The following is a 23,657-nucleotide window of genomic DNA, read 5'->3' on the forward strand; positions in this document are numbered from 1 at the left end:
ACCTCCAAAAGCCAACTTGATATACCTATCCCTTTTCCTTTATAGATACAGTATTTTGGCTGTGGCACACCTGGATTTTATGAACCCATATGAATATTATGTAAACTTCTTGAATATGATTCTCCTTAACCTCCTTGGCGGTAATCCCAAGTGTGGCTCGGGGTGAATTTTCATTACCAAAAGCAGTAACCCAGAGTCACACTCGGGATTACATTGCAGTATCCTAGGAAAGTTATGGTATCGCAGACAGGATGGCTTGAACATAATAATAAAAACACCACACCAAATTTTTATTTTTATAATAATCAATTTTATTTATTATATCCATTCATTTTCATAATTTTTTTTCTTTTTTCATTGCTTTATTTCAAAAACACATTGTAAAATGAATTCACCTATATTAACATTCTCATACACATTTAAACACAGCTCAGCCACTCAGATTCAAGCTGAAATAAACTTCTGATTTAAAATGTATTTTATTTTTTAAAACAACTATCCCATGCAACAAGCGTGGTGCCTAAGCCTCCCCGCCTGTCACACCACCCCACAAGCCTGCAGCCATCTCAATACAATTATAAATGTCCAGGCAGATTTCTGACAAATGCACCCCATCATTCCGATATAGACCAGGAAAGCCACCTTCCAGGTCAAAGTGTCTGAATGAAAACTTTTAGGCGGGCTGCATGAACTTTTCAATAGCTATATTGATTATTTTCGGAACCTTCTCTAATGGTTTTAATACAATCGACTCAAGCCAATGTAACTGTGGAATAATTTCAGAGAAAACTATCACCACATTTGGGCAAGAAAGTTTAATATAATGAATATCCTGTTTGATGCTGGAAATTAAATCTGAAGTTTTGTGTTATCCCACATTGTTCCCACCCAAATGCACAAATAAAATATCGGGGCAGACCAAAATAAAAGAAGTCTACCAAATTCAATCAATAAGTTTTAAGTCTTCCCATAACATACCCCATCTACCGAACCAAAAAAGTTGAAAACGAAGAGTCCAATCCTAAATTGGAGGTGTATGAACAAGAAGCAGCTCTCTTGTGCGCCCAGTAAACAAGCGAGTGTCCCAGCAACCAGACCACTCTTAGGCAACCTATAATTATCAAAAAACAAAGTTAGGCCTTACATAAAGCTTGTGATAATCGGACTCCCATGTGCCCACAGCCTTAATAACCTTATGATCAAAACCAATCCTAGCCACTTCTGTGGCAGCCCTGATTCTTAAAGAATGTGATGAAATTCAAATGTTATTTAAATGCAAGTTCTTGAAAAATTTGTCTAAAATACTATTTAATTGAAATTTTGTTAACGGTGACCCATCTGCATGAATAAAAAGAATCTTACCCCCAGCAGGACGACTATTTAAGTAAGTATGCATATGCATAACTGGGCAGATTGGTGAACCTGGGTGTAAGAGTCCAGGGCTTACTACGCATGCACCAATGGCCCGTTGTCACAAGAAATCCGTGGCAACTGAGTATGCGCCAAAGACGCCTCAGTGTGATAACCCGCACCTGCACAGACTTGATGCAAAAGGACAGGAAAATGCCCAGGACGAGCACTGGAAGTGACTTCAACCTGATGGAAAAAGGCGGGAAAATGCAGAGGAGGCGCACAGGAAGTGACATCAACCTGATGAAAAAAGGTGGGAAAATGCCAAGGAGGTGCACAGGAAGTGACCTCAAATTCCCTATATAAGCCCAGCCCAGACACTGCTAAATTGCTGGATTATCTTCAGTCCCCCCTTGTTCCTGTGCTAGTGTGTGAACTGTCTGAATTTGTGACCTGAAAACCTATTTGAATACTCTTCATTGCTGCTTGCCATTGACCTCGGATTTGTACCTTAACCATTGTACTTCTTTGCCCTTTTTGTACTCAGCTGCCAGATTGGAACCAACTCCGACTTGGATCTCGACCATTCTTCTTCTGATTAACCCTTTTATACTTCGTTGCCCAACTGGATTTGAATTCGGCTCGGATCTCGGACTAAGGCTTGCACGGTGTACTGCACCCCTGCCACCTGTGCCACTCAGTGTCCACCATGTCTCTGTCTCCTTCTCCAGAGGCTTCAAGGACCGAGGTGCAAGGGAGGCCCCCCACTACTTCAGTCTCACATCAGGTACATGGCTCTCGTGACAGAATAATCCAGCCATGTCTGAGACTGAGGGGAGTGCTTCCACCTTCGAGGCCCTGTGCCAACAAGTGGCCTCTGTTTCTCAGGCCCTGACGTCCATACAAGAGGGGTACTTTCAACTGGAAGGTCGACTGACTGCGATGGCCAATCCCTCAGTCCTGAGCCCTGTGGAACCACCTGTTATGGCTATGGAGCAGCCCATCTCTACTCCAGCTCCTGAAGCACGGGTTCCTGTGCCAGAATGCTTTTCAGGGGTTCGCCACAAGTTCCAGGCTTTCAGGAACTCCTGTCGGCTATACTTTACCTTACAGCCTAGGACCTTCTCTTCAGAGGATACAAAGGTCAGGTTCGTAGTAACTGTACTTACAGAAGAACCTCAAGCATGGGCTCATCAGCTATTGGAAAGGGGGAGCCCTATACTACACTCACTGTCTTCTTTTTTCGATTGCCATGGCAATGCTCTATGATGACCCACAACAAACCACCATGGCTGAAACAGTGTTGCCCTCTCTAAAACAGGGGAAACACATTGTTGAGGACTACGTAACGTAATTCCGCAAGTGGGCTGCAGACACTGCATGGAACGATGCTGCCTTGCGCCATCAGTTTCTCTTGGGCTTGTCGCAGCCCCTCAAAGATGAATTGGCAAGAGGGGGGGTCCCTGATACATTGAAACCTACAATTAAGTTGGCTATCCAGCTTGATTGCAGACTCAGAGAATGTTGCAGGGAAGATCCGGTATGGCCCATCCCACATGGATGCTCCCACGAGTACCCATGGTTCCACACCTGAGAACCCCTGAGACCCACGCATCAACCCCAATTCATGACACAGAAACGATGCAACTCAGCTTAGTTCGTGCACCCCTCACACCCAAAGAGAGAAAAACGCTGTCGTCTGAACAATGCCTGTATTGTAGTGGAGCAAGTTACTTCAGGTATGACCCATTAGGCCGAGTAAGTGGATCGAACCCCCACCTGTTTCATCGTACATTGTTAAATCCTCACATCTCACTCTCTGCCTCTCTTTGCAGATACCGGGAAGGATAATTCGAGTAGCAGTCATTATTGAATCTGGGGCTTGCAGCTGCTTTATTGACATCCACTTCTCCAAAAAGTATGGAATCCCACTATGCAAGAAGCCCCAGCCATTTATCGTTCATCTGGCAGATGTCTCCACACAAACCTCGGGTCCCATAACCCATGAGATCACCCTCATATTGGCCACCATCGAAGCAGACCATCAGGAATATATTTGGCTGGATGTGATTTCTTCCCCCATTTTTCCGGTTTTTTAGGGGTTAACTCGACTTTGACAGCACCAGCAACAGATTAATTAGTCCACTGAAGTTGTGTCATTCGGCTCACCCTATTGCTTACACCACTGTTTTCCACAATAAGCCTGTTTGACGGTTCAACCCCTTTCCACAGATGACAACACTCTTCTCCCTCAGGTTTACAGATACTTCCTGGACGTCTTTGACAAAAAGGGGGCTGAATCCCTACCGCCTCACCGGCCGTATGATTGCACCATTGAGCTTCTTCCTGGTTCTGCAATACCATTTGGGAGGATCTTCCCACTCTCTGAGCCTGAATTAGAAGTCCTCCAAAAATACATTGATGACAATCTTAGGAAAGGGTTCATCCGGCCCTCTACCTCTCCTGCTGGCGCTGGACTCTTCTTTGTGTAAAACAAGGACCATTCTTTAAGACCATGTATCGACTACAGAGAATTGAACAGTATCACAATCAAGAATCGATACCCGTTTCCTCTAGTCCCTGAGCTCATCCAGTGGTTCCGCACTGCCAAGGTCTTCTCAAAATTGGACTTAAGGGGGGCCTATAATTTAATTCGGATAAGAGAGGGAGATGAATGGAAAACGGCCTTTCATACTAGGTTTGGCCATTTTGAGTATTTGGTCATGCCATTTGGGCTGTGTAACGCCCCAGCAACTTTCCAACACTTGGTGAATGACATCTTTTGGATTTTCTTGACCTCTTTATGATATCCTTGTTTTTTTTTACCTCAAGGCACATCACATCCACATGCACAAAGTCCTTTTTCTCCTCCGAGCCCATAAACTCTACGCCAAGCTTGAAAAATGTGAGTTTGAGAAAGATACCATGCAATTCTTTGGCCTCATCATTTCAACTTCTGGCATCTCCATGAACCCCCAGAAAGTAACTGCAGTTCTTGAACGGCCAGTACCCTTGGACCGTAAGAGCATCCAGAGGTTTGTGGGATTCAACAATTTTTATAGAAGATTCATCAAAGGCTTCTCATCAATAATTTCACCTATCACACAACTCACCAAGAAAAACAGCTGTTTTCTGTGGTCCCCCTAAGTACAAACGGCTTTCAACAAACTCAAGAAGCAATTCATCTCTGCCCCGGTCCTTCGTCATCATGACCCAGCCCTGCCTTACGTGTTGGAGGTTGATGCTTCAGAAATTGCAGTTGGGGCAGTCCTTTCTAAGCGCCACAAAACCACAGCCATCTTGCATCTTGTTGCCTTCTTTTCCAGGAAGTTGTCCCCAGCCAAAAGGAATTATGATGTAGGGGACGAGAACTCCTTGCTATTAAAGTGAAAGTAAACTCCCCTATCGTTTTCAGCCAAGGAAGGTGCCATCTTTGCCTCTGTTTAATCTTCAACTGCTATGGTGCTGCACATGTGATTCGTTATGACACTAACCATTGGATGGTTTGATAGTTTGGCTGAGGGCACAGCCAATGTGCAGTTAGCATTCCCGGCATGCCTTTTTTTTTTAACTGTTTAAATCCATGGGTTTATTTCCACTTTAAACTGGCCCTGGAAGAATGGCGATATCTATTGGAAGGAGCCTCGCACTCCATACTTGTCTACACTGATCATAGGAATTTGGAATACCTCTGTACAGCTAAACGTCTCAGACCTAGACAAGCCAGATGCACTCTCTTCTTTCTCCGATTTCAAATGCATATCACGTACGGTCCGGGATCCAAGAATTCTAAACCTGATGCTCTATCCTGCATGTATCCCACATGAAATAACTCGCCAACGATGGACACGATATTCTTTGCCTATAATTTCTTCCTACTTATGGATGATCTCTTGTGCAGGATTAAACTGGCCTCCTCTATAGACCAACTGCCCTCAGTAGAACATCTGCAAGAAAAGGACGGACTTGCCCCTTCAACTGAGAGTTCCTTTGTTCAAACTCTGCCATGACAACAAGTTAGCAGGGCATTTCGGAGTGACCAAAACCACCGATCTGCTTTTGTGAACCTTTAGGTGGCCTACCCTCAAGGCAGACTGCCACACTTAAGTCAATTCTTGCCGGTATGCAATCACAGCAAAACAGAAAATAATAGATCATGAGGTCTCCTACGCCCCCTGCCTGTTCCCTCAAGATCCTGGGAACAGATCAGCATGGATTACATAGTGGAGCTACCACCTTCTGATGGGTTTACATCCATATTTGTTGTTGTGGAACACCTTACAAAAATGGCTCATTTTATTCCTATGATTGACACTCCTTCCGCTCCAGAAACAGCTCAAACTTTTATGAAGGAGATCATATACGCCTCCATGGGGTCCCCAGCAATATTGTATTGGATCGTGGGGTCCAATTCACCTCTAAATTCTGGAAGGAGCGCTGTCTTGCGCTAGACATTGAGAACCACTGCTCTTCGGCTTACCACCCTCAGACCAATGGACAAATGGAATGCATGAACAAAACTCTTGAACAGTACCATTCGTTGTTTCTCCACCTTTGCCCAAGACAATTGGGAGTCCCTACTTTCTTTGCACAGAATTCACATACAACAATGCAATACATTCTACCACTAAGCAATGACCGTTCTATGCCAACCTGGGGTACCATCCTTCTTTTTCCTCTGTCCTACCCGCTTCGGTCCCAGTTGTCTGGAACAGAGTGGAGTTTCTACAACTTAGAGATGACCAAGGCACAGCTGGATTACAAGACCATCTATGATCAAAGGCTGCAGGGGGACCTGGATCTTCAACCAGGAGACAAGGGTTGGCTGTCTACCAGGCATTTGAAGTTGGCCTGTCCCTCCAAGAAATTGGGCCCTAAGTTCATTGGAACCTTCCCTGTCCTGTCTTGATTCAACCTTGTTGTCTACAAACTCAAACTGCACTCAACTTACCAGATCCACCCAGTCTTCCATGCCTCCCTCCTGAAGCCCGTGGCCCTGAACCTCTTTGGGGGAACGTGGGGCCTGTCCTCTGCCTGCCTCTATGATTAAAGGGATTGAGGCGCACGAGGTGGAGGCCATCCTGGACTGCCGTAGAAGGGGCCACAGATGCCATTTTCTGGTACGGTGGAGGGGTTACGGCCCTGAAGAGAATTCCTGGGAAACCGAGTTGCATATCCATGCTCCAGATCTTCTCCGGCAGTTCTTTCAGCGAGCTTCATCCCGGATGGGTGTCCGGAGACCGCCCTTCGGGGGGGCTCTTTAAGAGTCCAGGGCTTACTACGCATGCACCAATGGCACGTTGCCGCAAGATCATTAACCTCAAATTTTTACCTTAACCATTCTACTTCTTTGCCCCTTTTGTACTTAGCTGCCAGATTGAAACCAACCCCAGCTTGGATCTTGACCATTCTTCTTCTGATTAACCCTTTTATACTGGAATTGATCTTGGTTTGGATCTCGGATTAAGGCTTGCACAGTGCTTTGCACCCCTGGCACCCGTGCCACTCAGTGTCCACCAAGTCTCTGTCTCCATCTCCAGAGGCTTCAAGGACTCGAGGCACACATCAGGTGTGTGGCTCTCGTGACACTGGGCAAGACGACAATCAAAGCCAAAAGCCTTTGCCCAATTGATCTGTTTTACCTTTACCTTTAAATTATCATCTTCCAAATTCACATGTTGTTTATTCAAACCAGAAAGATTCTTTTTACTACTCAAGACTATTTCAGAAATGCATAATGCTGTGAAAAAAGGCCAGAGTAAAAACAGCATTAAACAACATTTCCTCATAACATGAAAAACAAATTGAATTAGTAATCAGGAGTAATAGGACTTCTGCCATCCAGTAAAAATGTTTTGTTTCCGGTAACCTTTTAATGCTTGTCGAACTGTAAAGAAACTCAAACAAGATTTTAAATTATGCATTTTTTGGAAAAAAGAGATCCCAGAGAATGTTTTGTGAATATGGGACCATGAATAGTTTTTTGTCATAAATTCTAAAAATAGCAAAACCATATTTTCAGAACAAGCAAGCCTCCAAATGATTAGCATTCAAAAATTGTAACCATATCAACCAAGCAGATTTATAACCCACCCATGACGTACGAGCTAAGGAATATTTTATATATTCATGAACTAGATGATGTTCCATAGATGCTGAGGGCAAGGGGTTCTATTGGGGTCAGCCGTGGGCAGCAGGGAAAAGAACCGTTCCATCTGTGAATGAGAGTGCATCGGCCACAGTATTCTCCTTATCTGGAATATATTTTGCCTTGACCCAAATATTTAAACAGATATTTATATACCAAGCAAAGAAGAAGAGAAATAACTGGCTGTGATTTAGATGAAAGGCAATTAACCGCAAGTAAGATACCACTGTTATCTGTACTAAGAGTCTCTTATTTGCAAACTGCTCACCCCAAATTTCAATAGCTACTATTAATGGAAACAGTTCAAGCAACACAATATTATTGCAAAAGCCTCTGCTTACCCAGTCATTTGACCATGAAGCAGAACACCAATGTGTATTCCAAATAACTCCAAAATCAACTGATCATGCTGAATCAGTAAACAAAATTCACTATCCAATATCAATACTTCTTGCCAGAAAGCTTTGGCTTTGAGATGAATCAAGAAATTCAACCATATTAAAATATCTTCTTTCAGACTTGCGGTCAATCTCATATGTGAAAATGGGGTTTTTAAACCCAAAATGGATAAAGTCTTCTGGAAAAAAAATTCTACCAATAGGCAATACCCTCGTAGTGAATGCTAAAAGACCTAATAACGTTTGAATTTCTTTTAACAACATTTTCTTTTTTCTTATTAAAGAGACCAGTAATAGGGTAATCCTTTCAACCTTCTTTATAGGAAGCCTAAATTCCCTTTCAACTGTGTCTATTGTAATGCCTAAAAATTTCAAACACGTAGTAGGCCAAACTGTCTTTTCTTCAGCCAAAGGCACTTTTTTTACAAACCGCAAAGAAAATCTATGAAAGAGAAATACATTGTGTAGATTGTGCTGACCCCATAAAAAGGAAATCATTAAGGTAATGCCTCAAAAAAGAGGAACCCGACTCCACCGTCACCACCCATTCAAAAAAAGTGGAAAAGGATTTGAAATAAAAACAAGAAAGGGAACATCCCATATGGAGACAGCTATCAAAATAAAATGTGTTATTAAATTGAAAAAACGAATTAAAACAACTAGGATGTTTTAAATATGTAACTTTGTAGGATGTATAGGCAGCAATCTAAAAGCTTCCTAATATCAGCTTTTGCTAACAAAGCATTGAGGTCTAACAATCTATCGCACAATCAAAGGATGTATAATTGACCGAAGAGAGAGTATAATTTATCTCATGGGTCTCCAAACTATGGCCCTCCATTTGTTCAGGAACTACAATTCCCATCATGCCTAGTCATGTCTGTGAATGTCAGAGTTTTACAATGCCTTATGGGATGTGTAGTTCTGCAACAGCTGGAGGGCCATAGTTTGGCAATCCCTGATCTATCTGATCATTTAAAGACGAACCCTGAGGGAAAGAAAAGTGATGTATTAACAGATATGATTTTAGATTATTAACCATAGTACAACCTGTTTCAACAAAAGGCGGAAGTAAAAACCTTAAAAATGTTTAATTAATAGTGTTGCCATTTTGCGGTTTGGATAGCGATGGAGCCAAGGAAGATTGTTTGTTAAATTCACCGGGGTGGCTGTTTTTGAGAAAAAACTCCCTTTGAGGTTGCTGTTGATTATTAATAGCCATTTTTCTAAAACACTTAGAAACTGGATGAGAGCCAGTACACAAAGCGCATTCATGTTTATATTTGCAATTAGCTTTCCAACGACACTGACTGTCGAAACAAATGCCTTTTTTATAAGAAACTGAGGAACAAATGTTGGAAATATTACTAGGAGCTCTTGTAAAAGTCTGTCTTTGGGGTAAGAAAAGATTTAGCCAGAGTCCAATGTCTTTGGAACCCCACTGTAAACTAGAAACTGACAACTATATGCTGAACTTTTTTCTGGATATCTTTCACACAACACGCTAGAGTATATACAAAAACCATGTAACCAGTTGGCAAAAGTTTTTACCACTGGTTTACGCTTTTCATCCTCCGCTTTGTCATCTTTTTTTTCTAATTTTGTAACAAACTCTCTCAAAAGTGTTAATACATCCACAAAGTAATTTTTACAGTTTTTTTCTTTAATACTTACCGGAAGATGGAAACCTAAACCTAAAGAACACATGTTATCGTTTCTTTAATACAAGACTCCTGTAGAATATTTGTATTAACAGCCACCACCGGGTCTTTTACTATATTAGATAAATTTGTGGGCTGTGAGAAAGATCCAATATTAGAACCTGGAGTGGCTGCAAATGGATCATAAGACTTGCTGGTATCTGAAGAGACATTAACTGGTTTTGAATGAAACTCATTAACTAACTTTGATAGAGATGAATATATATCAAATAAAAGTTTCAACTGCTGAGACTCACCAGTAAGCATAGATGACAAATTTTCTACTGTACCCAGCTGCTGTGGAGAACCCAGCACCGGAATGTTTTGTCCTGTTGCTCCATTGCTGTGCTGTGTAGATAATGCTGAGCCGCAAGGGGTTGCCAGTTCCACATTCTGCTGTCCTGACTAACTTGGCCCAGGAAGCATCGCTCATTGCCTAAGATATGGCTCCTTGTTTCTAGTCAGCAGTGGAGATGCTCTGCTCCTCTGTGCTCCTCCCTCCGCTCCTTCTCTTCCTGTCCGCCACTTATTGTGCTGAGCTGGCTCCAACCCCCATTGCTGATGCGCTCTTGAGCAGAGATAAAAAAAATCTTCGGCTTCTGACACACCGCCTCTTTCCTGACCACCGAACGCTGGCCCCGCCTTCTGAGATGACATGGCTTCCTTGTCCTGGAAGGTTTTCCCTATGACAACTGGCCAAGGATCTAGAGCAGGGGTCGCTTATATACTGAATTCCAATATTCTGGAACCTTCCATGAGAACATATGACCTATTCTGACCTATCCTGAAACGGAGCCTTATTCCAGAATTTTCCTGTTCTAACTGGCCTAACTGGCCCTTCATAGACTGCCCGCTGCTTTTCAAATCATCAGGGGAGGGAACCTTGAAACTGCTCCTGTCACAATCCCATAGGAAAAGGGGGGCCTTTAAACAGGCTTACCCTCCTTTTTCTTGTACTTACTTTGTCCCTATGATCCTGCGATGTCCTCCCGCTATGTCCGCGGGCTGTGTACTCCGCTCGATCTATCAAAGTGTCTGGCTCCACGTTCCCTGCGAGTGCCGCAACGCATGGGGACAGAGCACGGTGGTAAATTCAAAAAGTGAAAAAAAAAAAAAACGCATACTGTGTGTCTGCCTGTCTTACAGATTACATTACTGTATCAAATCATTTCACATTCCTTTTGTCCCTAATGCTTTGTCCAGTGCCCTACATGCGGTTTTATGCTATATATGCTGTTCTTTCTGCCTGGAAACTTGAGAATGTCCATGGCAACCAAAAAGTGTCTCTTTACGTCAAAATTGGCTTTAGACCAGCAAAAAAAGTAAAAACTCCTTATCTGCATTCATGCTTCTGGTTAGTGACCCAAAATTACTGAAATCATTGGATCAGCATGACAACCAGGCAACTCAAATTTTTAGAAGAAGAGCTTAGCAATGGTAATTTACATGTTTCAGTACAGTTAGTTTTTTTTCATTAGGATGATCTTATAAAGAATTATACAACTTTTGGCATTTTAAATTTTGGGCGTTTGTACTTGTATGAGAATGTATCCTGTCCCCCAGCTCTTATGCAGCTGAGAACAGAGGAAATGTGATAATTTATAAAAAAGGGAAAAAGGGTATTTATTTATATTGTATTCATATATCTATACACACATGTTTTGCCTTTCATTTCTATTTTATACTGAATGGGTTGTTTTACAAGATGATAGTATACAATCACTTTAACCTGTTGCTGCTTGCCATATAGCAAAAGGACGACAGCAAAGGGGTTATGTTACCCTGACCGGATGTCATATGAAGTGATAAGGACAATAAAGCCGGCATGCGCCCGCAGGGGCACACAGCGTGACGATCGGAGGTGCTGTGTGTCAGTCTGACACACACCGCAACTCCGATCATGGTATGAAACTTCGGTTCCCGTTGACAGGGAGAGCCGATCGGCAGCTCTCCCTATCAGAGGGGGGGGGGGTCTGTGGTAATAATCAGCACATTGATTATCAGCACAGCCCCCATAAAAAGGTGCCAATCAGCTGTCAATCAGTGCCCATCACCTGCCAGCCTGTCCCCTTCTATAAACGCCTGTCAGTGCCGATCAGTGCCCAAAAAATGCCAATCAGTGCCCCATCAAAGTGCCAAGCAGTGGCCCTCAGTAGTGCCTGTCAGTAGCTCCTCACCAGTGTTGCCTATCCAGTACCACCTATCAGTACCCATCAGTGCTGCCTATCAGTGCCATCAGTGCTGCCTTTTAGTCCCATCAGTGCTGCCTATCAGTGCCCATCAGGTATTTTATTTTTTTCAAAATTGTTGCTTTTTTCATTTATAGAGAAAAAATATATTTATTATAGCAAAAAGTTAAAAATATTGCTTTTTTTCAAAATTCTCACTCTTTTAGACCCCTTTCACCCTGGGGTGTTTTTCAGGCATTTTTCAGGTGCTTTAGCGTTAAAAAAAGCTCCTGTAAAGCGCTTGAAAGAGGCCTCAGCTGCAATCCCAATGTGAAAGCCTGAGTGCTTTCACACTGAGATCCCTTTCACACTGGGCGTTTTTCAGGTGCTTTAGCTTTTAAAAAAAGCGCCTGTAAGAAGCTGCAACTGCAATCCTAATGTAAAAGCCAGAGTGCTTTCACACTGAGGCGCTGCGCTGGCAGGGCGTCAAAAAAAATCCTGCAAGCAGCTTCTTTCTAGTGCTTTTGGAGCGGTGAATACGCCGCTCCTAAAGCGCCCCTTCCCATTGAAATCAATGTGAAGCGCCTGCAAAACGCCTGAAAAGCGCTTTTGGCAGCAGAGCTTTGTGGGCGCTTTTAACCCTTTATTTGGACACTAGCAGGGGTTAAAAGCACCCCAATAGCGCTCTAAAAACGCTGGTAAAGCGCTGCTAGTTTAAGCAGCTCTTTACGAGCGTTTTTCGGTTGCTGACATTGTGAAAGGGCTCTTAAAGCACTTGGGCTTTCACATTGGGATTGCAGATGAGGCTTCTTTCAAGCGCTTCACATGCGCTCTATTTAACGCTAAAGCGCAACTCCCCAGTGTGAACGGGGTCTTATGGTTTATAGCGCAAAAAAAAAAAACCTCAGAGGTGATCAAATACCACCAAAAGAAAGCTTTTTTTTGTAGGAAGAAAATTATAAAAATGTATTTTGGGTACAGTGTTGCATGACCACGCAATTGTCATTCAAAGTGCGAGGGCAGGAAGGGGAGAAAGTGCCTGGTATTGAAGTGGTTAAACATACCAGTTGCTTGGTAGAACAGAGAGCTATTATACCTGGTTTTTTTTTGTTTTGTTTTTCTTACCTAATTTTTTTCAGTACACGTCTTTTTGTGATAGGCGGGGAAGGTGGAATTAACTAAAGTAGCACAGGTTTACACAGACTTCCTGCTTGACCAGGGTTTCTGGGCAGGGCTTGGAGCCTGGAGCAGTAAGGTGTGATTGTGTATCTAGTTCAGTTCTTCAGAGAACATTCAATGTACACGTTACACGCATTGTACATCAGGAAACAGACACAGCTAGTGTTCACTGAACATAGACTGTAGAAAATGTGACAAATCCTGGTATTAGAGGGCAAACACAGTTGCAGGGCACTTATCAGCCAGCCAGGTATTGTGCTGATAGCAGGATACTGTCCTACTGACCCTACAGGAGACCTGCAGTCAGGATGCTCTGTGGCCCATCTCCAAGGTGACCGGTCATTTGGTACAGAACCCTTACGCATATGGATGGGGTCAGAAATGCCACCGGGCAGGAAGATCGTGACACCGGACTGTGGAATTTGGAATACCTGATCACCTGCTTCGCAGAAGAAAAAATCTGTGTGTCGTTTGGTTTGTGGCTGCTGTCCTGCTTGTTCTGGTTTACGTCATTTTCGCTGTAATGCTCTTTTACTTATTTAGCATTTATGTTCCTGTGCTTTAATAATGGGTGACTGATTAGCCTGGCGTTTGTCATTAGCAAATCTTTGCTAGTAAGAGATTTAAATATTTCATAGTAACTTTTTTCTTCTTCTTACATTTGTAATGCATTCACTTTAACTAAGATGGGTGTTACTCTCTGTTAAAAAAAAAAAAAAAGATAAAAAAATAACAAAGGGTTAAATCTCTTAGTAACTGAAACTGGTTAACTCCATCAGTACAAAATGAAGTCACATGAATGAAGTATTGGTAGCAAAGGGGTAAGGTGTGTGACTGTGTCCTGGAGTATGGGCTTTACTCAGTGAAGTCACTTTTGGCCCACACTGCTGAGCAAATACTAGTTGTCATAAAGCTGTAAAAGCTGATCTACATCACACAGGTGTAATCTGGATAAGGCTGTTGGCTTTTACTAACTTTCCTCTGCTGCTGCTGCCAAAAGTTGATTTCCTTGATAGAAGCAATAACATAAAAAAGACAAACATGCTATCATTTTAAAAATGTCACCTTTCTGCTTTTTCTCTAGGCAGAAGCTTATGATGTTATTAAATGCTTCCTTTATTAGAAACAAAACTGCGACTTTAACTTAAAGTAAAAGCCTATATCCTTCATAAATTGCAATAATTGTGGCAAATGTTATTCCAGGCCTGTACCTGCCTTTGTGCTGTAGAGAAGTGAATCCTGATATTGCTAGTGTAGCAATTATATCTCTGTTTCTTAATGAAACTGCAGCTTTTCTTTCTTTAAATAATATAAAAAAAATGTATTTCTGTTGCTCTCATTCCCCTTTGAATTCATTTGCTCCCATATAAGAATGAGCTCTGGCGTGTTCGTATACTCCACGTGCTGAGCCCGCCAGAAAGTCAGTGCAGCGCTGCGCTAATCACAGGCAGTGAGACATTGCCCCGATCCGCAGCTGCAGAGATCGGGGCAATGTCTCACTGCCTGTGATTACCACAGAGCTGCGCCGACTTCCTGGCGGGCTCTGCACATGGAACATGCAAACACACCTGAGCTCATCCCTACTGCCAAGACTATGGGATGTGTAGTGTTTTCGCACACTCCACGTGCAGAGCTCGGCAGGAAGTCAGCTGCAGAGATCGGGAAATATCTCACTGCCTGTGATTAGCGCAGCGCTGTGCTGACTTCCTGGTGGGCTCTGCACGTGGAGTGTGTGAACATGCCGGAGCTCATCACTAGTGTGTGCATGGAGCAGTACACATGGCTGCAACTTAAGGCTGGTACACGCGATCAAATTCTTGGATGATCGTTTGCTCGTTTTTTTTGTTGGATGCTAGTCTCATGTCAAAAGCGAAGCGGTTACTCACCATACGAAAATTCTCACACGACAGAATTCAACGTCAGAAGTGACGTAATGTGTTGAATGGTTTTGTAGTATTGTTTTTTTTCTGATCATGCATAATCTTGATCTTACGATTTTTTTTTGTAAAAAAAATCAGACATTGTGACATCAGACAACAATTTTATAGTCTGCACATCCATCTTTTGTTTAACGAAAAACTGTAATTGGCTGTCAAAAGCACCGTACTAATGATTAGAAAATCAACAGATCGTTCGTCGGACAAAAGGTTTCTCCTGATTTTCGTATTGTGTACGGGCCTTAAGCTGGCCTTACACCATACAATTTTCTTATGCAATTTCTTTAGATTTACCTTCAGCTATGTAGTGCAAGAGCCTGCCTGATTGTATACAAATTGAAAGTATTTAAGTTTGACCCCATATTATATGTAGGGATGAGCTTTGTGTTCGAGTCGAACGCATGTTCGACTCGAACATCGGTCGTTCGTGCGTTCGCCGAATTCCGAACGTTTGGGCCGTTCGCGGCAAAATTCGTGTGGCCCACAATGCACTGCGATGGCGCAATGCATTGCTGTCTCACGATTGGCCAAGCATGCACTGTGACCCCGCATGCTTGGCCAATCGCAGCGCCAGCAGCGAGGAGAGCCATGGTTGGCCACAGGCATCCTGCCTGTGGCCAATCGTAGCTCAGGCTGTGTAGTGCACGCCCCACACTATATAAGGCCGCCATTAAGGCAGCCTCGTGCAGTGTGTTGGCGTCTGAAGCAGTGGGTGTTCTGTGTACCTTCAACACAGTTACACACCAATCGTTTTTGGCTGATTTACTATCTTGCTCTTGTGTAGTGGTTACTGTCTGTGCCCTGACCGCAGTATACACCACTATATTCACCTCACCTATATAGCTAGTGATCTAGCTTTAATAATAGAGCTTGCAGTCAGTAGTGTTAGTGCGTGCTGTCTGCGTGCTCTGTACCCAGTACATACCACTATATACACCTACATAGCTGTTCTCTATTTGAGCCCGATTGTCATCTGCAGGAGTTATAGGAAGTTGTGTGTGCTTCCAGCACAGCACAGTATACATCTGTATATACCCCTTTAACTCTGCTGTGTTCTGGTTATTGTCTGCGTGCCCTGACCGCAGTATACACCGTGATATTCACCTCACCTATATAGCTAGTGATCCATCTTTAACAATAGAGCTTGCAGTCAGTAGTGTCACTCAGGAGATAGTGCGTGCTGTGTGCGTGCTCTGTACCCAGTACATACCGCTATAATCCACCTACATAGCTGTTCTCTATTTGGGCCCGATTGTCATCTGCAGGAGTTATAGGAAGTTGTGTGTGCTTCCAGCACAGCACAGTATACATCTGTATATACCCCTTTAACTCTGCTGTTTTCTGGTTATTGTCTGCGTGCCCTGACCGCAGTATACACCGTGATATTCACCTCACCTATATAGCTAGTGGTCCATCTTTAACAATAGAGCTTGCAGTCAGTAGTGTCACTCAGGAGATAGTGCGTGCTGTGTGCGTGCTCTGTACCCAGTACATACCGCTATAATCCACCTACATAGCTGTTCTCTATTTGGGCTCGATTGTCATCTGCAGGAGTTATAGGAAGTTGTGTGTGCTTCCAGCACAGCACAGTATACATCTGTATATACCCCTTTAACTCTGCTGTTTTCTGGTTATTGTCTGCGTGCCCTGACCGCAGTATACACCGTGATATTCACCTCACCTATATAGCTAGTGGTCCATCTTTAACAATAGAGCTTGCAGTCAGTAGTGTCACTCAGGAGATAGTGCGTGCTGTGTGCGTGCTCTGTACCCAGTACATACCGCTATAATCCACCTACATAGCTGTTCTCTATTTGGGCCCGATTGTCATCTGCAGGAGTTATAGGAAGTTGTGTGTGCTTCCAGCACAGCACAGTATACATCTGTATATACCCCTTTAATTCTGCTGTTCTATAAAAAAGGCATCTGCAGGAGTTAGTGGGTGTTGTGTGCCTCCAGCACAATATAAACTACCCAGCTACTGTTTTACCCAACTCCCTTCAGGCCATTACCATGTCTGGAAGGCCAGCAAGGAGAGGCAGACAGGCGCGAGCCGATAAAAGAGGGCAAGCAGGCTCTGTGTCTAGAGACAACAGTGCTGGTCGTGGACGCGGTGCATTGTCATCAGCACGTGGCCATGGGACATGCTTGTCCTTCTTTTCTGCAGCTGGACATGTTGAACCGCAACATGCCAACGACTTGGTAGAGTGGATGACCAAGCCCTCTTCATCCTCCTCATCCTCTCTCACCCAGTCTCAGGGTAGTAGCAAAGCAGCTGCCAACGCATCGTCTTCCCTCCTCTCAATGTCATCATCAGTGACTCCTTCCCTAGACCCACCACGTCCTCCTGAGGAGTCTCCTGAACTCTTTGAGCACAGTGTTGGGTACATGCTCCAGGAGGATGCCCAGTGTTTGGTGGGCTCTGATGATGACACTCAGCTAGAGGAAGGCAGTAGCGTGAGCGCAGAGAGAGAGGATGCTCAAGAAGCACAGCAATCTGGCAGTCATGTTCCACAAGCTGCAGCATACTGCCAGGTTTGCTACAGCGATGAAGAGGGAGGGGATGATGAGGGCACTGACTCCACGGGGGTGCCTGGAAGGAGGGAGGAGGAGGAGGCACATGTCCAACGAGGCAGGATGCCCTCCGGGGGCCAGCTTAGGGGCAGTACACCGACTGAATCACACCGCAGAGCTCCGCCTGCGCAGAGCGCTTCCTCTGCGCGTTATTCTAAAAGTTCTTTGGTGTGGGCCTTTTTTGAGACGAGTGCATCAGATCGCACCGCTGCTATTTGCAACATATGTCTCAAGCGTATCTCACGTGGCCAAAACATCAGCCGCTTGGGCACCACATGCTTGACCAGACATATGTTGACCTGCCATGCAGCTCGTTGGCAAGCATACCTCAAAGACCCACACCAAAGAACAAAGCGGACCTCTCCTTGCTCCTCATCAGCTGGCATCTCCAACCCCACTAGACCTTCAGTCCTCTCTGAAACCTGCTCTGAGAGGAATGAAGGTGTAGAATTAGGTGTGTCACAGCCAAGTGCTTCCGGGAACTCTGCTAGTGGTACATCCACGTCCGATTATAGCAGGCAAATGTCCCTGCCCCAGCTGCTGGACCGGCGGAAGAAATTTACTCCCAGCCATCCACATGCCCAGCGGTTGAATGCTAGCTTGGCTAAATTGCTAGCACTTCAACTGCTGCCTTTTCAGTTGGTAGACTCGGCCCCCTTCCGTGAGTTTGTACAATGTGCGGTTCCTCAGTGGCAGGTCCCCAAACGCCACTTTTTCTCACGGAAGGCGATTCCAGCTCTCTACCGGCATGTGGAAGGCAATGTCCTTGCCTCGCTGGACAGGGCGGTCAGCGGTAAGGTGCATATTACCGCTGACTCATGGTCCAGCAGGCATGGACAGGGACGTTACCTGTCTTTCACGGCCCATTGGGTCACTCTTCTGGCTGCTGGGAAGGATGCAGGACAAGGTGCAGTAGTGTTGGAGGTTGTTCCGCCACCACGCCTCCAAAATGCTACTATTGGTTGTGACACACCTCTCTCCTCCACCCCCTCCTCTTCGTCTTCCTCCATGGCCTCTTCCAGTGCACTGTCCTCAGAACCAGCGGTGCTCCGTAGGCGTTGCAGGGGCTACGCAAGTACGCAGGCAAAACGATGCCATGCCGTGCTTGCGCTGGTTTGTTTGGGGGACAGGAGCCACACTGGGGCGGATGTTTTGTCAGCTCTGCAGGGGCAGGCCGAGAGGTGGTTGACGCCACGCCAGCTTAAGCCAGGAATGGTGGTTTGCGACAATGGCACCAACCTCCTCTCCGCCCTCCGACAGGGACAACTGACCCATGTGCCCTGTGTAGCTCAAGTCCTTAACCTGGTGGTGCAGCGGTTCTTGGGCAGGTACCCCGGCTTACAGGATGTCCTGAAACAGGCCAGGAGAGTCTGTGTGCATTTCCGCCGATCATTTAATGCCTGTGCTCGGCTGGCTGAGCTCCAAAAGGAGTTGAACCTGCCCAAGAACCGCCTTATATGTGACATGCCCACCAGATGGAACTCAACATTGGCCATGCTGCAGCGGCTGCACACGCAGCAGAGGGCCATCAATGAGTACCTGTGCGACTACGGCACCAGGACAGGGTCAGGGGAGCTTGGTTTTTTCTCACCACGCCATTGGGGCATGATCAGGGATGCATGCACTGTCCTGTCACCGTTTGAGGAGGCCACAAGGATGGTGAGCAGTGACAGTGCATGCATCAGTGACACTGTACCTCTTGTCCACCTCTTGGAGCATACGCTGCGCGGAATAATGGACAGGGCACTTGAGGCAGAACAGAGGCAGGAAGAGGAGGACTTCCTTGCCTCTCAAGGCCCCCTTTATCCAGACAGTGTTCCTGCTGTGCCACCCATCACACAGGAAGAGGGTGAGGAGGAGGAAGAGGAGGAGGAGGATGATTGTGTCAGCATGGAGGTGGAGGCTGGCACTCAGCATCAGCAGCAGCAGCAGCAGTCTTATAGGGATGATTTACAGTCCCAAGAAACACGTGGACTGGGAGGAGGTAGCTGCGGATCATGTTGTCCTTAGTGACCCAGAGGACTCCGGACCGAATGCCTCAGCTAACCTACGCTGCATGGCCTCCCTGATCCTGCAAAGCCTGCGGAAGGATCCTCGTATTCTTCGGATCAAGGAGAGGGACCATTACTGACTGGCCACTCTCCTTGATCCACGGTACAAGGGTAAGGTTGCCGACCTTATCTTGCCATCGCAGAGGGAGCAGAGGATGAGACATCTCCGGGAGGCCTTGCAGAAAGCTCTGTGCAACGCGTTCCCAGAGACTGGGAGGTCACAGACTCCTGGTCCTGGACAACGTGTTGCTGAGGCATCAGTCAGAAGGAGCGGTGGAGAAGGTGGCCGTCTGACTGATGCTTTCAGACAATTTTTTAGTCCGCAGCCCCAAGGTATGATTGGTTCCAGCACCCATCGCCAGCGTCTAATTTACATGGTGCAGGAATACCTAGGGGCAAGGTCAGACTTGGACACCTTTCCCACTGAAAATCCTCTGGCTTACTGGGTCTTGAGGATGGATCACTGGCCAGAGCTTGCACAGTATGCAATTGAGCTACTGGCCTGTCCTGCATCCAGCGTTCTTTCGGAACGCACCTTCAGTGCTGCTGGTGGCTTCGTTACCGATCACAGGGTGCGCCTGTCCACCGAATCAGTTGATCGACTGACCTTCATCAAGATGAATCAGTCTTGGATCACCCACAGCTACCAAGCACCTGAAGCTGATGTAACCGAATAATTTTTTTTGAAATACCACATCCCTTCAAGACTGCCTATGCTGATGCTGAGTGACTGTCCTGTTATGTTGATTGTCTATCCTCTTCCTCCTCCGCTGATATGTTGGAAGAACATTTTTGGTTCTGGGTGATGCCAGCAGCCCAATTTTTCTGCCCCTGTTTAACAGGGGCGTTTAAGTACAATTTTTGATGCAATGCTTTGCAGCAGGGCTAATTTCTGCAATAAAACTAGAGTATATGGCAGAGGTTGCAGTGTGATGGCACCAGTGCCTAAGGCCCAATTTTTCTGCCCCTGTTTAACAGGGGCGTTTAAGTACAATTTTTGATGCAATGCTTTGCAGCAGGGCTAATTCCTGCAATAAAACTACAGTATATGGCAGAGGTTGCAGTGTGATGGCACCAGTGCCTAAGGCCCAATTTTTCTGCCCCTGTTTAACAGGGGCATTTAAGTACAATTTTTGATGCAATGCTTTGCAGCAGGGCTAATTTCTGCAATAAAACTAGAGTATATGGCAGAGGTTGCAGTGTGATGGCACCAGTGCCTAAGGCCCAATTTTTCTGCCCCTGTTTAACAGGGGCGTTTAAGTACAATTTTTGATGCAATGCTTTGCAGCAGGGCTAATTCCTGCAATAAAACTACAGTATATGGCAGAGGTTGCAGTGTGATGGCACCAGTGCCTAAGGCCCAATTTTTCTGCCCCTGTTTAACAGGGGCGTTTAAGTACAATTTTTGATGCAATGCTTTGCAGCAGGGCTAATTCCTGCAATAAAACTAGAGTATATGGCAGAGGTTGCAGTGTGATGGCACCAGTGCCTAAGGCCCAATTTTTCTGCCCCTGTTTAACAGGGACATGTAATTACAATTCTTGATATAATATTTCACAGGAGGGCCCCTTCCTGTGCCCACCCAGAGTAACGGTGAGGACTTATAGTGTGGTGGCACCAGCACCACAACCACCAAAGGTCAATTTTTCTACCACTGTTCAACAATGGCATGTAATTACAATTCTTGATATAATTGTTCACAGCAGGGCGCTCCAGCGCCCACCAAGAGTCACTTTGAGGGCTTACAATGTTGTGGCAAAACCAACACCTTGTTCCGCCATTTCTGCAGAGCATATAGGGCAGGCCCCTACTTTCAAACATCCAATTTACAAACATCTCCTACTTGCAAACGGAAGGAGACAACAGCAAGTGAGATGAAAAAAGATGGACGACAAAACAAATTATACAGGGGTGATAACCCTTCCCTATGTTTTCCAAAAAGCTTAAAAATAGTTTTTTTGACTGGAGCTACACTTTAAAAATGTACCAGTTGAAAATTACAAACAGATTCAACTTAACATAACAAACCTACACAGTCCCTGTCTTGTTTGCACCACCTGTATACTGCTGTTCTGAGTATATAGGGCCTGGGGGCCACACACATTTCCTTTTTTTAATATGGGTACGGGGTTCCCCTTAATATGCGTACAAGACCCAAATAGGCTGGTAATGGGCAGGGAGGGCTACCCATGCCATTTTTCTGAATGATTTTCAACCATATTGCAGGAACCAGATATAACATTAAAACCGCAAGCAGTTTTAAATGGTGTTATTTCCGTTTAATGTCATTTTGTGCAGGGACTGTTCTAAACGCGGGAAACACGTGGCACTTCACAGGCATACTACAGACATCCCCAGGCACCATATTTAAAGGAATATTTCATTTTTTTTTTCACTTTAATCGTCATTAAAATCAGTGTTCCCGCCAAAACGGCCGCTTTTAAAACTTTTTATTGCATTGACCCATGTCCCCTGAGGCAGGAGTCAGGTCCCCAAACCCTTTTTAGGACAGTATCTTGCATATCAGCCGTTAAAATTAGCACTTTCCATTTCGAACGTTCGAGTCCCATAGACTTCAATGGGGTTCTAACGTTCGTTACGAACGCGGGGTCCGTTCGAAAGTTCTGGTGCGAACCGAACCGGGGGGTGTTCGGCTCATCCCTAATTATATGGTATTTGTAAATATAAAGGAAAGTTGTACAAGAAAATTGTATACTGTATGGCCAGTCCTAATTTGCAATGCTCATTGAAAACTAACGGAAGTGAGGGGGGGAGGTTCAGGAGCTCATAGAGGCTGTTAAAGGGGCACATAAAAACACAGTAGGAAACGATTAATTAAAAATAAATTATAGGGCCATTTCTGTGTTTATTAAAAGTCAACAGCTACAAAAAAGTGTAGCTGCTGACTTTTAATAAAGAGACTCACCTGTCCTACGGTTCAGCGATGATGGTGCCCGAAGCCTCACTTCTCTCCCTCTCCTCTCCGTGGCACTGACGTTGCAAGTGTGGGCTTCCGGTTGTGACAGCTTGCTGCTTCACAGCCGGGTGCGCACTGCGAATGCGCAAGTCGTGCTGTGCGTTCTCAATGGCTGGGCAATCTTCTAGGATCTGTGACGTCCCAGAAGATGGCAGGTAATGAGGGGATAGGAGAACTTCTGCTCGGCGCTGCGGAAGTGGGAGCTGGGTAGCTGTCAAAACTAGGTACCCCCCCAAAAAAAAAAATGACATGCCAGATGTGGCATGTCAAGGGGACAGAAGTCCTTAAAGCGGAAGTTCCACTTTTGGGTTGAACGCCAAGCAGTAGTGGATGTATATAAATTATTTTTGGAGACACTGGCATTGTCAAACCAAAGTATATGTGTTTACAAATCATCAGATTCCAGCAACAAGAGTAAGTGGATTCTTGTGGCTGAAATGATAAGAGCAGACTTTTTTTTTTTGGAGGGGGGGGGGAGTTGTGCCTCCTGGGGGCTTTTCAGGGGTGCCTTGACAAAATGCAAAACATTTCCTTAAATTACCCAAAATTGTCAGCATGGCGGCCTGCATTTTTTTTTTGTTGCACAAAGCCACAGCACTAAACCACCTTGGGCACCATGCAGGCCAGCTGCTGGGATTCTAATAAATTATGTCATAAATTGATAAGGAAGTCCTTTTGCATTGAGGTCTCCTTTTGCATTGGGGTCCCGTTGGCTGAATGAGGAAGTGAAAATGAAGGAGAGGAGAAACACTGGCATACTAGTCAGTACCAGTGTTCAAAGGTGTATATAATAAATTATCTCTAATTTTGGGTGTCCGACATTTGTCGATACCGCTGCATTATGTTTAACTATTCGTTTATTTTAGGTAACTGTCACTGCGGTCACGTTGGTGGTAAAGCGCCGCTCATTTTAGCTGTGTTTTCGGCTGCTAGCGGGGCGCATTTAACCCCTGCTAGCGGCCGAAGAAAGGGTTAAAACCTCCCGTGTTGCAGCTTTTCTGAAACGCTTTTCAGGCACTTTGGAAATGCTGCCCATTCATTCCAATGGGCAGGGGCGGTTTAGGAGCACGGTATACAGCATTCCCAAACCACCCCAAAGATGCTGCTTGCAGGACTTTTTGTAACATCCCACAAGTGCACCACCTGGGTGTGAAAGCACTCGAGCTTTCACATTT

The 23,657-nt window shown here is 45.1% G+C and overlaps 1 protein-coding gene across 1 annotated transcript in view; it reads left to right on the forward strand.

The window, feature by feature from the left end:
- The first annotated feature begins 13,006 nt into the window (after positions 1-13,006).
- The window catches only part of TMEM44 (transmembrane protein 44), a 75,249-nt gene continuing 64,598 nt past the window's right edge, over positions 13,007-23,657 (forward strand). Inside the window, exon 1 of the mRNA XM_077487468.1 lies at positions 13,007-13,463. Coding sequence (XP_077343594.1) covers positions 13,309-13,463 — 155 coding nt within the window. The 5' untranslated portion in view covers positions 13,007-13,308. The remainder of the gene's footprint in view (positions 13,464-23,657) is intronic.

The sequence above is a fragment of the Lithobates pipiens genome, unplaced genomic scaffold (genome assembly GCF_037356315.1).
Source record: "Lithobates pipiens isolate NorthernLeopardFrog02 unplaced genomic scaffold, aLitPip1_a1.2 Scaffold_18, whole genome shotgun sequence".
NCBI lineage: Eukaryota > Metazoa > Chordata > Amphibia > Anura > Ranidae > Lithobates > Lithobates pipiens.